Genomic DNA, 15,330 nt, shown 5'->3' with positions numbered 1-15,330 from the left:
AAAGCTTGGAGATAGTTCAGAGGCTTTGCTCTCTTACACAAAACGAAGGTGCCCCAGCAAATGCTCATACCATAGTTTTCATACCAAAAACAATAGCATTAGTAATCCTGAACAGAGTGAGGCCTCTAAAGAAGGAACTGTGACTGGAGTATCTCCCCATGGAGCCCTCGGAGCCACCCGGCAGGTCAATCAAGACCACCATAGGCAGAGGTGAAGGCAGAGGTGAGGAGCCCAACACATACACCACTGGCAACAGGAATGCCTTAGGTATCACCTGCCCCTGAAAGCTGCAAGCCCTGGGGGTAAGGGATTGCTACAGGCAGTCATGAGTAACTATAACCAATTAAAGAGAGATAAAGGTAGATTTGAGTGTTGGTCAGTGGCCTCCCACTCTCTCTGAACAAATTCCCCACGAGAAAGAAAAATTTACTACGCTCTCACAACAGATGCATATTTACTTATTAAAAAACTTGCATGTGAGTTATCAATGCATTGTTAACTTATGTATGTTGGATGGATGCAGGTTCCCAGGAATATGAGCTCAATATCATCTGTTGAACAAATTAATCAATGAAGTCAGATCCTGCACCCCCAAAAAATGGTCTTGGCCTGTGCCCTATTTGGAGGCCACTGATCTAGAGAATAATCTTCCTCACCCCCTGAAAGGGGATGCATGATGTACGTGATCAAACATGAGGGTAGGCCTGGCTACCAAGACCCCAAAACCACAGAGTCCTTGGATTGAAGGCATGCACATGCTGGCACATGCTCCTGACAGCTTCACAAAAGCACCTGCTGTGCCCCTTTTGGGAAAAGAGCTTGCCAAAGCTGTGTGTTCTGTGGTCCAGCACCTCTAACCATCAGAGAATTCTTCCTCTGTGGCTCAGATTCCTTCGGCTTTCCCGCCAGTGTATCATCCTCCTCCTTTGCATGGCAGCACTTCCGATATCTGAGGATAATTATCCTGTCTCTAGTGAGCTCCATCTTCCCCAGGGAATGCACATGAGCGAGGGGGGCCTCTCCATCTCCAGTGACAACAATGTGCCTGCCTCAAACAGCCATTCCACTGCACTGACATGGTCCCAGGCTGGCTACTGCCTATAATTGTTATAGGAAATCATTGGTTTGTAAACAAACCAAAAAAAGTCTTTCTAGTTCATCCTCAACTAGATCAAACCAAGCGGAATGTGTATGTGCTTGACACAGATTCAACAAAATCTGTCCCACAACAAAACTGACGCTTTTCCCATTAAAAGTAAGAAGGTGTTTCCAACAGTGGCCAGTGTGGTCCGATTGGACCTGACTTCATTGATCAATTTATTCAACAGATATTCTTGAGTTCATATTCCTGGGAACTGCCTCCATCCACCACACATTAGGGAGCACACACACACACATATATGAACACAGACACATGTACACGTACAAAACATGCATATACACACAATGTGATTAAGGCAACAAACATTTATTGAGTACCTGCTTTTTGTCAGAGACATGACATTTAGCACACAAGCCTGTAAGTGCATTAACTAAGGGAAACAGAGTCCCCCACCCTTGGCTTCATGTATCACAGTTCCCAAAGAGAATACCTTCTCACATACTCCTGCCACAGCAATCAGGAAACCCAGTTGAGCAATCGCAACTTGCATTAAGGATAGAAAAGCCAAAGGGAGCCAAGAGACACATGAAAATGTAGCCACTGGTTATATATTCTACACAAGGAAAAAATAGCCCCAATCTGCGTTAACACAAGGCTGAAAACTCAACATCAGGATGAGCAAATAGCAAAGTTTCCACAGCAACTAAAACTCAGCCATTCTCTGCCCATGTGGCAAGGACCACATGATGGTGTGAGGTGGTCACGCCCACTTCCCAGCACACGTGTGTGGTCCGAGGCCTGGCTGCACAATGAGACCACAGACGAGTTGGTGACTCTTGCTACATTTCAGTTCTTGGACTCAAAATGATGTCTGTGGGCTTTGCTCTTAAAAGTAAACTATTTTAAACCACAAAATGATGAGATGAGTTCTTTTTTTTTTTTTTTTTTTTTTCCTGCTACTGTTTCAGGAAAATGACTGTCAATGGGGAGATGGCTGACGGCCAAACTAGCCTCATCCCCTTTAGGGTGCAGGAGTGAATTTGCTTGGCAGGTTTCCAGTCTATGCCAATGTGAGAGCAAGATCTTCCAGCCCTGCCTAAGCCCTTTCCCTGGGAGACTTCTGCCCAACAGTGCCAAAAACATGAGATACCCAGAGCAACCTGGCAAAGTAGGAAGCATTTTCACAAAGGACATATTCTTCCAAGGCCTGTCTCCAAGAGCAGGTACTCAATAGTGCTTCATGTCACGTTCTTATCTTCTAAAAAAAAAAAGAAGAAAAAAAATACTGCTAGGCCTTTTAGCGAAATCTTCATTTCTGTTGGCGTGTCTGACTCTGGCTACCAGGATGGGCTTGTTAGGCAAGTCTAATCCAATCCCCTTTTCATCTTCTCCATTGTATTCCAGAACTTCACATCTTTTCGTTTTATTTTGTTTTTTGAGACGGAGTCTCACACTGTCGCCTGGGCTGGAGTGCAACGGCACAATCTCGGCTCACTATAACCTCCACCTCCTGGGTTCAAGCGATTATCCTGCCTCAGCCTCCCAAGTAGCCAGGATTACAGGCACCGGCCACCACACTCAGCTAATTTTTGTATTTTTAGTAGAGACTGGGTTTCACTATGTTGGCCAGGATTGTCTCGATCTCCCAACCTTGTGATCCGCCTGCCTCGGCCTCCCAAAGTGCTGGGATTACAGGCATGAGCCGCTGCACGCAGCCCCCATCTTTTCATTGCAGAGAAATTCAGGATTTCCAGGAAGCTCCTTGGAAATTCAGAGATGCTAAAAACCTATTTGGGTATGGGGGAAGATGGGACATCACAGAGGGATAAAATGAGGCACTGACAAAAGAGTCAGAGATGGGGCTAACCACGAATCTTTCACAGTGCAAACTCCCCAGAACCAAAATGACTGGAGTATGAGTCACCTGCTTACATCAAATCTCTTCCTACATCAAGCCCTCCCACATTGTTTCAGATTAATCATAAGCAGTTAATTCTAAATAACTCAGTGGTATGTGTACTGCTGGCACCATATTAGAGAATCCCTTATGAATTTTACTTTGGCACTAGGGTTAATTCCTGCAAAGCATCATTCAGAACTGTTAGGATCAACCCACCCATCCTATGGCTGCATTGCAAGGTCAGATTACCTCGTTAAATAGAATGAGGTACCACTGAGAAAGCGGCCTGGGGCGAAAGAAAGAAGCAGCTCCCTGATACCACGCATTGAGAGCGATACATCACAGGGCTGCCATGAAAAGCTGACCAAGCTCCCATTATTGCAGTTGGCCTAGGAGGGTGTTTCTTTTTGTGGGGGGGTGGGGGGCGTAAGGGGGAAAGGCTCATTTTACACAGTGCAGAGGAGGATGAGAAATGAGTAGTTAGATCCAATGACTTCTGAAGTCCCCTTTAAACTTATTATCCCATGATTAGTTTTTTTCTGACATGAGTCTCACTCTGTTGCCCAGGCTAAAGTACAGTGGTGTGATCTCAGCTCACTGCAGCCTCAATCTCCTAGGTTCAAGCAATCCTCCCACCTCAGCTTCCCAAGTAGCTGGCACCACAGGCATGCACCACCTTGCCTGGCTAATTTTTCAATTATTTGTACAGCTGATATCTCACTACATTGCCCAGGCAGGCCTCAAACCCCTGGGCTCAAGCAATCCTCCATCATCAGCCTCCCAAAGTACTAGGATTGTAGGCATGAGCCACAGTGTCCGGACTCCCATGATACCTTATAATGTACCTTGGTTTCCAGTGCATTACCTAAGGCAAAGTCACAGCTAGAAAGCAATATATTATACTAAATGTCTTAGCATCCTCTAAGAGGGTCACACGATCCACACTTCATCCCTCACAGATTTCTCCTGCAACACCAGAATCTCCCCAAATTTCAGTGTGCTTCCTTAAAATAAGCAGTGAGTCAAATTACACCGTGTGATTGTACAACACCTCTGCCTAAACTCCAGCCTTGTCTTTTTGGCCCAGACAGAGCAAACAGACTATGGGAGGATTTGTCTTTCAAGGATTCCACAGGTCAGAGCTCAGCACCCTCCAAGCCCACTCTTTCCCATTCTCTTAACTCTCAAGGTTAACCATGCAAGATACAGGGCCCCGTCTGGAAAGAAAAGAAGCCTGAGAGAACGAGGAGGAAGGAAGAAACTGAGTGTCTGGTAACCTCCCAGCCTGTCCAACCCTTTTTCCATGATGTGGATCACAAAGAAGTGATCTCAGCTTTGCTTTCCAGCTTATCCCTCCTCACAAGTGGGGTACTCCTTTCTATTTGAAAGCAACTTATTAAGTAAATGAGCTGTATACACTCTCACTGCACTTCTTCTATTCTCCAAGAGCTGCAAGCAACACATTTCCAATTGTACCTGGAGGAGAGACTGCAGACTTGCCTGAAATGTACTGCTTGCTAGAGTGGAGACACCAGTCCCATATTATCAACAACCAACCACAGGGCTGTTGGGACTCTGTCTTCTAAGGACATCACACGGGCAAACAGAACAACTTCAGGAGAACCAAACTGGCAGATCAGAGGCAAAAGCGTCAGGAGAGGATCGGATGAATAGCGTCTCATCAAGCAACTTAAAGGAAAACTCCCCAGGGTCATTTTCTTAGCTACAAAGACACTGTACTTAAATTAGACTCTCAGTAAAACCAAAAGGATCCTACATGCATTTCACAGCTAGAAAACTTGAGCCAGGAGCTTTACATTGCCTACAGTTCTTGTCCCTCCCTCTCTTTCATCTTTACCTTCTTTATGCCCTTGCATACCTTTGCTTGGTGCACTGTTTTTCCCCCAAAAAGCCAAAGGGTTCACAATTTCTAGGACTAGATACAAAGTAAGTTTTGCCATAGAGTGAAACTGGGTAGTTTCTCTGGATGACTATGAAGTCAGCTTGCTTTTAAAAGCTACTGGTACCTGTTCCAGGATTCAAAAAGAAAAAAGAAAAAAACTTTGGAAGATACATTATTTAGGAACACTGTGGCCACAGTCAAGATTTGAGAGCAGATACAGACATGACACATTTAAAGGGGGCTCCGTATTGCTTTTAAATAGGTCACTCAAAGACATCAATTTCTGGAGAACAACAGCAATGACAACCCACTGGCAGTGCAGTTCCCAAAGAGACCAGGGGGACAGGCCTGCAGAGCCACACTTTGTCCTTCTCCTCTGCCAGCCACAGCCTGACACCTGCAACACAGTTCCCAGCGTACCCCCCACTCCCTCTTACCTTGTGAGCCACAGCAAATTAAACCTCCCAACTTCAGCAGGGAAAAAACCCTCAGGAGGATGACTAGAGTGATCCCTCTGTCCAAATACCACCTTGTTCCTCTAAATCTACAGCAAATATTTCCAAACATTTCCTCCCTTTACCCAGTGGATATCCTAGGAATCTCCTCTTCCCACCACACCTTCCCAAATGACATTCCTATATTCCCTGCACCCTCCTGTACTCCCTAGTTCTGATTCGTCCACCTATGGTGGTTATGAAGTGGAAAATGTGTCTGTGATGAATGGTCACTGGTTAGAAGAAAAAAAGAAAATCACACATACACTTAGAGCAACATTGCTGTCACCGGACAGCAACAAGTCACGTTAACAGAGGGGGATCCACAGAGGTGGGACCTGGTGCTTATGATATTTGGGACTCCTTAAGAAAAAGAAATTGCAAATATGAAATTAGGTGTGGGGACTTACAAGGGACCCGTGCAACTGAGAATGCACGAAAGGCTTAGTTTCGTGGCAAATCCGCCTCTGTAATCATCTCGACCCTTCTCACACACACAAGGGAAAAGACAAGAAGAAACACAGAGAAAGATTGGTTTTATTATGTGAGGAGAGAAGCTGAAGGCAGGAAAGCTAGGAGGAGTTTGACAGAGGAATCCAGGAACTCCAACTCTCACCACCAACCCTGAGTGAGGTAATGGGCATTGCCTGGTACCTGGGAAACCAAAGGTAAGTCTGAAGAGGTCATCCTGTCTAGTGAAGCTCTGGTGTGGTGTATCTGTGCTCCAACTACCTCCAGACCCTTGGGTCCAATCCCAGTCACTTCACTAAAACCAGAGTCTTGAGGCTGGGAATTGAATACTGTACTCATATTCATTCATTTTCATTTTCTTTCCTATTTTCCTTCTTTATCTCTCTCTGGCTAGAAGGAACAAGGCCCCTGGGACAGACCAAGCTGATAGCCTCCTGCACCAGCAACTTGACATTTTGCTTATCATCTGCATCCACGGAGGCAATGCTCCATCTCACAACAGAGACACAGGCCATTCGTGTTCATGAAGGGAGCCCACGGGCAGAGGTAAAATGCCACATTGGGGGTCTGGGCTCTCAGGTCCTAGAGATGGCTGCCCAACAGGCAGCATCCACACTTGCCCTCATACCCTTGTACCCACAACAAGTTCAGAGTCTGAGTCTCCTCATCTATTCAGTGGGATGCTAAGGCCTGCCCTACCTCCCTCACTGGGTGGCTGCTGAGGCCAGAATACCATACGTTTGCAGGCAGAGCCCTGAATCCAATCCTGCAGTCACAACCATTGTCAGCACCCCATGGTCTTGGGCAGGAGCAAATGGCAATGAAATTGGATTCTGTACACTTCCAAATTTCCCCTCCTTTTATCTCTACCACCTTTCAGACTGGGATAAGGGAAACTGGTGGAGGCAGGGGTCACTTAAAAGAAAGCATCAAATCTCCTGTGAAACCAAATTGATGTGCAGTTTGTTCTTACACGGGCCAGGAGACCAACAGCCCAGAGTCAGAACTTGCTCTTTCCTGGAGTGTAGGCAGATAACTTCAAGTTTTATCTCATTTAATCCTCTCAACAACTCCATGATGTATGATTTCTTTATGATTCCTATTTCACTGAGAGTCAAGATAGCATGGTGGTTGACAGTGTAGGCTCTGAAGCCAGACTGCCTAGACACAAATTGCACCTCTCCCTCTTAATACCTGCATGATCTTGGGCAAGTTATTTAACCTCTTGCCCCCTAGTTTCCTTATCCAAAAAAATGAGAATCATAATAGCATGTCAAGAGTGGTCGTGAGGGTTTCAAGAGCTAGTGAATGAAAAGCACCTACGACAGTGTGGGCCTGGAGCCAGTGCTCTGTGATTATTAGCTATTATTATTACTAAAGAAGCCACTGAGGCTTCAAAAACCTTCTCCAGAGCTATACAACATGTAAGGAGACAAGCTCAAATTTAAGTCAGGATCATTTTCCCTCCAGCAGCCATACCCTTATCCACTATGCTAAACGTGGTTCAAGTTCCAAATTTCTCGGTTCCTCAGTTTCCTCATCTGTAAAATGGAGCTAATGATATTAACTTCATAGGAGTTTTGTGAGGAACAGATGAGCCAATGAATATAAAAAGCACCTAGATGTCAGGTGCAGGGTGGTATTTAATAAGAGCAATGGTAATAATATCATTATTATTTTGTGTAAGGAAGGGCACTCGACCTTTGGAGCCCTGCCCTAAAGCCTCCCTCACTCCAGAGCTCTGCCTCCGGGGCCTCGTTGTGAGGGACCCACACTGTGGCACCAGTGACTACAAGTAAAGGGGGTGACGTTAGTCCCTTCACCCAAGTGCAACCTGCAACCCCACCCCACCTCATCTGCCCTGTGAAGGAGAAAGAGGACCCAGCTGAAGGACAGCTGCCCCAGAAACTGGAAACCATCTTTCTGGAGCAGGCTGCAAAGGGAGATAGGGGTCTTGAAAATAATTAGCCCCCAGCATTGGGCCTGTGGTATCTCATTACCAAATGCAAATGCAAGTTCACGTGCTACTCTGAGGCTCCTGGCAAAATGCCTGCCTGACCCTCAGCCTTGCTGAATTTGGACCAAAGCATTATCCACTGCCCACCCTCTTTGCAGCCTGCAGCTGGTGTGCAGTTTCTGCAAAAGGAGAAGGCTGCTTTCACCTCATTGAAGGGGGAACATGGAAGAAGGGTCTTATTTTGTTAAAGGAGGCAGAGATGCTGGGGTAGGGGGGAGATTTTTAAAAACTGCTTTTCCCTCAGCAGTTAAAAGAGGGATAATTGAAGCAAGTGGCAGGCGGCTGCTCTGCCGTTTAGCATACAGTATACCCAGGAAATCTCACTTGGTAATCAGGAGGAAAGGAGGAAAAAGGAGCAATCAGACCCCTATTCAGGCTCCATTTAGTGACAGCCCCTGCTGGCTGGGCTGGTGGAGAGGCAGGCTGGTCCCATGGAAAGCCTGAATGCTGGGTGGGGAATCAAGTCTCAGAAGCAGCAGTCCCTCCTTTGTGTACATTTTAAGGCCTTGTTTCTGTTCTCTCTTCCCCAAACCAGGGAAGACTTAGAAAGGAGTAATCCTTTACTCTCCGATTACGCACCACTTCCCTGCAGTCCACCGCCCCTTCTCAAAGCCATTCAGAGTTGACACAGATTAGGAACAATGCCATGTTATAATTCAAGCAGCATGTGCACTGTGGAGAGGAAGAGGAAATGACCCGGTTCTTACACAAGTGCCCAAACCAGGAGGATCCAACTGAGGCAACCACTGGTCCCTTCACTACAGTATCTGATGTCTCTGGATCTCAGCAAATGCTCAGGAATAAGCAGCCTCCTCTTGGTATATGCTATTCCATCCTAGTCCTGGCTTTGAGAGATGGGGCAAGAGTCATAAATTCTCAATAAAAAAAAAAAAAAAAGGTAATTGAAATTCACTTTCAGGAAGGCATGCAAAGGCCACACAGTGGTGTTGAGCCATCAATCAAACTGACCTAAGTAGGATCTGAGCTTCAGACAGCAGGAGGGAGCGGGGACAGTCACTACTGAGGACCACACAACAGTGTGCATATAACAAGGCTGTGGTCCCTATCACCAACACCCACCACGACACATCACTAGAGGATTCCAATACTTGAAAAGGTAACAGTTAAGTCTCGAGACAAACCACTTCTGGTCTGGGCACCCACTCAAGTCTGCAGGACAAGACAGAAGACAAGTAATCAACTTTTTCTTTCTTGGTATACTAAAACCTTATCCCTGTACTGAATCAACCTTATCCCTCTACTGAATCAATATGAAATGTTTTGGCATGAGTGATATATGACATAGGTAGATTTGGGAGTAGAGATCCACCTATGAAAGCTTCTCCATTGTCCCCTGGCTCCACCCAACCTGCCACAGGCTGACTTCATACTAAATGAACTCTTCAGAGACACTGGTCCTGAAATTTATACAACTTAGCACTGAATCAATTCTTCACAACCATAAGGTTGTTGAGTAATTCAATACATGCACATTCATAACCAAGAATGTTTGAAAAATAAACAAGTTTAAACTTATTCCAAGGTGCTGACAAACTCTCAATGACCCATGAGGGGACTGCTCTCTAGAGGGAGCTGAGGATACCTCTTCATTAGCCACTGAGCTTCAAGGCTGCCCATAACAGGACAGGCTGAGCTAAACAAAAAGCCAGATGAAAATGTCACACCATAGCTCCACTATATTCCAAACCAGATATACATAATTTTAAAATCACCACTGAAAAGGCAAGACTAAATGTCAACATGAACAAGTCTAGTTGACCACCAAAGCATTTTATTTATAGACATAACACCCAGATGTAAAAAATCTAGGGCCTCTTCTCTGTCCATCATTCTCCACAATGTTCAATGTGACTATAATTTGGAATAAAGTTTTCCCAAGTAAGCTGTGTGGGATTCAGTCTGCAGCCAGAGCTAATAGTCTTTCACCAAATGAAAGAGAAGATACTGTGTCTATTACCTCATACCCATAGGTCCAAACTCTCCCAAAGCAACTACCTCCTGTGTCTTCTGGGTCTTACCTAGGGAATATACCCAATGGGGAACCAAAATAGCCCAAAGCACATAAAAGAGATGGGCCTGCACATTCTTCCTGGGGTGCAGCATGATGACATTTTGGAGCCAACAAGGCATGGAGAGCCAGACGAGCCAAGCAAACAGCAACACCGCAGGTGGGCTAGGAGCTAATGGACCACAGAAGGTGACTCCAATGAGCTGACCACATCCATCTGAACCTGCAGAGGCCCTCGCAGCTCTCCCTACTCTTTGAACTGCTAAAGCATGAAGTACAAAATGGACCTTTCATGCCAGGTGCAAACCCTAACACCATCAAATAGCAGGGCCTAGCCTGCAAATTGAGACAAGAGGTGCTTGGTGCACATTCTGCCTGCTGGGAATAAGCCACCTGGATTCAGTGCTGTGACGTGGACAATTCAGCAGAGGTTGGGTGGGGAGAATGGATGCATTTCTCTCTAACCACTTCACCACATTATCTTTGGAAAAATGGGCAGACATTATCTTGTTTTGTGTAGATCTGTTTGACACTTAGCAGCTGCTGTGATTTCCTTTCCCTTCACATTTTACAGGTGAGTTTTTCCTGCGTACTTTCTAAAAATTAACTATGTGTGGAGGCAACAGTTATTTTCTAATAGTCTGCGATCCATTTTTGTGATTGATTAGACATGATAACAATTACCAGGATCAACAGGCTCCAAGTAATCAACAGGAGATTCTGTTACCTCCTGCAACATCCTCTCTCACCTCAACCTTTGCACTGCTGTGTTCCAAGCCAGCCAAGTGTTACTGTTATGGCAGTTTATTTACTCTGTTTATGTACCAGGAGAATAAATGAGTTAGGCTGTGTGTTTGCCTTCTACAGATAGGGGTATCAATCCGTAGCCAGGAGATGATCTGAACCTTGTAGGAAAAAAAAAACAATTATTAAAATATACATATTGCATTTAGCTATTAAAAACCAACGGCACACAATCTGCTCTGAAGAAATTCCACTGGGAACTGGAACACACACAAAATATAAAAAGGAAAAGAAGAGAAAAGAAAATTGTATACATATACAGTATAGAGATTTTTTTTTTCCTGCAGAAAAGTGCTGATCCAAACCTGCCCCAAGGAAATGAGTTCTTTTTAAACACAAAAATGCAATCAGGGATAATCAGCAAGTTAACAGCACACTTGCAAACACCCTGGTCCCTAGAAAGGAAGAATGCCAGCTTTCAATACAAGTTTTGAGAACAGAACAGATCCTCTGGACGAATAAGAAAGCAAGTGATCATGTCAGCGTCTTCAGGCAGAACTTTCTCCAAAGCCAAGAAGCTCTGGAACAGCAGTCAGCTCCAGAAGGCACCTGCTTGTGAGAAGCACTTCAATAACCACATTCCCAAAATGGTTTGTAGACTGGGGTTGCCTCTTCTCCACCCCCTTTCTCCCAGTGGGTTCAGTGGAGGAAAAACAGAAGCCAAATAAGGACAGTATAGATGCCTGGCATCTCCAGCTCTGACAGCCCACCCACAGGGAGAAAGATGTGATGCCTAACTCATTAGAAGAAAGGAGTGGAGACCCAGGCAGCTCCTGCAATAGCCCATGCATGACAAGACCTCTGATGTGTTCTAGTCTCCAGCAGGTACCGCTTGGGAAATAAATTTTCTTTTAATTTTTTTAAATATTCTTAAATAGCCACTGATAGCTGAAGCTCACATCAAGCACAACCTGCTTTAGGGGTTGGGATGTTCTGGAAACACTTAAGGAACACCTGCAGTTTTTAATTACAAATCCCAAGGTAGCAGGGCCTTACCTGAATGAAGAGATCTTGGGAGTCAGTGGCAAGGCACTCACCTGGCCACACCCACCTGGCACCACCCACCTGGCACCAGCCATCTGGCCTCCCTTGATCTTGTACTTGTTATTTCTTAACCTTGATTGTGCATTGGAATTATGTGGAGAGCTTTAAAAATGTACAGATGCTTGGATCCCATGCCAAGAGATTCTGATTTAATTAGCCTGGGGTGTGGTCTGGAGTTTAAACTCCCCCAAGACAATCCTAACATGCAGCTAAGTTGAGAACCACTGTTCTGCCCTATACCTCACATCACCTCCACAAAGAGACCAGTAGGGGATGGCAACATAAAACCCGTCTAAGAGAATCCAGGGCTTAACCCAAAAAGGAGAGGAGGAAATGTGACTTCCTTGCCTCCTGTCACCCTAACTTCTCAACATACATACCTGTATGGTCCGTTCTCAGCTTCTCCAGCAGTTCCTGCTACCCAAATCTAAGCCATGAGTGAGTCTAGGAATCCAGGAATCTGGATTTTAAGTATTTGTCGAATGAAAGTTTGAGCCACCTCTCTTAGCTCTAATCCCAAACAGTCAGGATTTGGTGAGCAAGGGAGGGCAGCCTAAGCCTTTGTGCCTCCCTGCTTCTCCTTGGGAAGCCACAGTTGAACCTGGGAGGTTCTCCAGACATGCTGTATACTCTCAGCTCCCTTGGAGGCTTGGCTGAAAAAGGCTGTAGTCAATCAATCTCTGTTCCTCTTTGCAATGTTCTCAGTACATGGAGAGGATGGGAAAGGGAACCACATCTAAAGAGGTACCTCATGTGAGAAATCCTCATTGACAAAACAAAGAGGCAAGAAGGGCCTGGCTCAGATGCCTCATTCACCTTTCAGACACCTCCTGGAGGGTTGGGAGGTGGGGTGGGCCACAAAGGAACTGGGTTCATTTTTCTTTACACAGGCATTCTTTATGTGAGGGATGATTAAGAGGAAGTGATGGGGAGTTTCCCAACTATCCCTAAGGGTCCAAACCTCAAGGGGTCAGGACAGACACAGGTAGAAATTTGGCAATTTCTGTTTTTGTTTTTTCTTTTTTGAGACAGTCTCACTCTGTCACCCAGGCTGGAGTGCAGTGGTGACATCGCAGCTCACTGCAACCCCCACCTCCCAGGTTAGAGCCATTATCCTGCCTCAGCCTTGAGAGTAGCTGTGACTACAGGCGTGGGCCACCATGCCCAGCTAATTTTTGTATTTTTAGTAGAGACAGGGTTTCACCACGTTGGCCAGGCTGGTCTCCAGCTCCTGACCTCAAGTGATCTGCCCACTTCGGCCTCCCAAAGTGCCAGGATTACAGGTGTGAGCCACCTTGCCTAGCCGAAATTTGCCAGTTTCTATCTGATTTCTTGCCCTGGGTTGACTGTGATAAACGGTGCTGCAGTGAGAGGGGCCAAGCTGGGACAGACCCTACTTCATCTAACCCTCTGAGTAGGGTACAGAGCCCAGGGTTCAGGGGCCAGGATTCTCCTCCTGCTGAGATCTGACAGATTCAATTCTCCACTGAGAGTAGGCAAAGGATTTCCACTGTCTCCTCAGGGCAAGGGGCCCAGTGATCTAACATGCAGCTAAAGATGTGCATCCATATAGAACTGGTTTCTATCAGGAGCCCCAGCCTCAGCTATCCCATGGGTGGGTCTCTAGCAAGAGAGGGAGAGGGTCTTACCTTCTGAGCAGAGCTTGCCACCATAGCCAGTGGTAGAACAGTCACAGGTGGGGTGGCCATCCAAGAGAAAGCAGATCCCACCATTTTCACAGGGACGCTCACCACAGGGTCCCTCAGCATCCAACTGGACACCCTGGCTCCCTAGAAGCCGAGGCTCCGAGTTTCCATACTTGAGATCCAGAATTAATCCCTTGAAGCCGGGCATGGCCTGTACTCCATCAAGGGTCAGGGCAGAAGGTCGTATGTCAGCAGGGACTCCACCAAGGAACAAGTCACTGACCACATCCATGTAGGGCCGCTGGGGCTGCAGCTCCCCAGACTGGCCCTCGCCGTCAAGCATCAGCACTGTGCGCAGGCGGTCGCGGCTCACCATGAGGAAGTGCCAGCTGCTATCATTCACCTGCTTGTTGGATAGCACAGCAGTCTCAGCACAGTCCATGCTGAAGCGGAGCTGAACGCGGCCATCCACCAGGGAGAGGCATAGGAAGTCGCAGACACCGCCATCATCCAGGTAGAGAAGCAGACCCGTAGAGACGTTGGTCTTGAACTGAAAACTCAGGTCGCTGCGCGTGCTAGCATCCCAGCGGAGGTAGCGGGCCCACTGGTTGGGGAGGCCCATGAACTCAAGGCCCAGGCAGAGCCCCAGCAGAGACCCCAGCAGGATGCTGACCTTCAGGGTGAAGAAAACCGAGTGGAGTGTGGAACTCATTGTGGCTGCTGGGACAGAGCCCAGAGGAGCAGACAGGCCAGGGAACAGCCCAGAGAGGATCTCTCCCTTTGGCAATAGAAGTGGGAGAGGAAGACAAGATGGAGATGGGGGGGACAGAAAGCACACAGGAGGAAGGCAGCACACACACAGATCCTGAGATGGTGGAGAGGGAGGAAAGTGTACAAGAGAGTCCCAGAGGGGCACACAAGCAAGAAATTGAATAAAGGCAGTAGAAAAAGATAGGACCAGCAGAAGAGGAGGAAAATCAGGTGGGGAAGTGAGGGACTAGAGTAAAGAGGAAAGCGTCTTTCTCCAAGAAAAGATCTCAGCTATCCATGTGGATCCGGAGGCCTTGACTCAAGGAGGAGAAGGTGCAGGAGAGTAGGAAGAAGTCTTCAGCAATGCACTCCTCCCAACGGACCTCCAAACGCCCTAGCCAGGGAGGCCAGGGACAGGGCCGGGGTGCTGTGATGGAGGAGGAGTGAGTGGTGAGGTGAGCCAGGTGACAGGTAGAAACAGGCCAAGGACCAGTCCTAAAGTTCTACCTCCTAGCAGCAGCAGGCTGTGGGGAGGAGGGCAGCTAGAAGCCCAATGCTCAGACAGAGCAGGGCCCAGGGCAGAGAGCAAGCAGACTCAGGCTTCATGGTGCGGCCAGAGGCAGTGCTGCCCATAACTTGCCTCCCAGGACTCCAGAGAAAAGACCTGTGGGAAGAAGGGGAGGGAGAAGGAGAGGAAGATTAGGGCCATATATCAGGAAAACATTGCATCCAAGTATTGATGGAATGCCGACTTCAAGCCAAGCTATTCTAGTGATTGCTACAGCGCTTAGTGCTTCAAACAGGAGGGAGGCTCCGGGTTCTTCCAGAGCTACTATAAGACCCGAGCCCAGGTCCTAACAATGCACTCAGGTTTTCCATATGTAAAAATAATGAAAATCCCCAAAGCCGTATCAGCACATTATTATAATATTCACATCACAAGGTCACATTGCCAAAATGTATTTTTAAGATAAGTGCTAACATTTTATGTATTCAAAGGCTCACACCTAATTTTTACTTATTTGCCGATTAAAAGCATGCAAATGACATTAAATTTTTTTCTAGATTTTTCCTTTTCGATTTGACAACTCACTGTAGGAAGCCTAAGGCAAAGTGCTACCCCTAAATTTGTGAAAGAAATGTTTATAAAAATCAGTAAAAATAAACTGG

General features: G+C 46.6%; 1 protein-coding gene across 1 annotated transcript in view; it reads right to left on the bottom strand.

Annotated features, from left to right (window-relative positions):
• LOC108534983 (neurexin-3) overlaps positions 1–14,394 on the bottom strand; it is a 766,104-nt gene extending 751,710 nt beyond the window's left edge. Inside the window, exon 1 of the mRNA XM_017880661.1 lies at positions 13,414–14,394. Within this exon, the coding sequence (XP_017736150.1) occupies positions 13,414–14,122 (709 nt within the window). The 5' untranslated portion in view covers positions 14,123–14,394. The remainder of the gene's footprint in view (positions 1–13,413) is intronic.
• Between the last annotated feature and the right edge of the window lie 936 nt (positions 14,395–15,330).

The sequence above is a fragment of the Rhinopithecus bieti genome, unplaced genomic scaffold (assembly GCF_001698545.2).
Source record: "Rhinopithecus bieti isolate Rb0 unplaced genomic scaffold, ASM169854v2 scaffold_11380, whole genome shotgun sequence".
NCBI classification, from domain to species: Eukaryota; Metazoa; Chordata; class Mammalia; order Primates; family Cercopithecidae; genus Rhinopithecus; species Rhinopithecus bieti.
The sequence above is the reverse complement of the archived record's forward strand: the minus strand, read 5'-3'. Positions and strand labels throughout refer to the sequence as shown.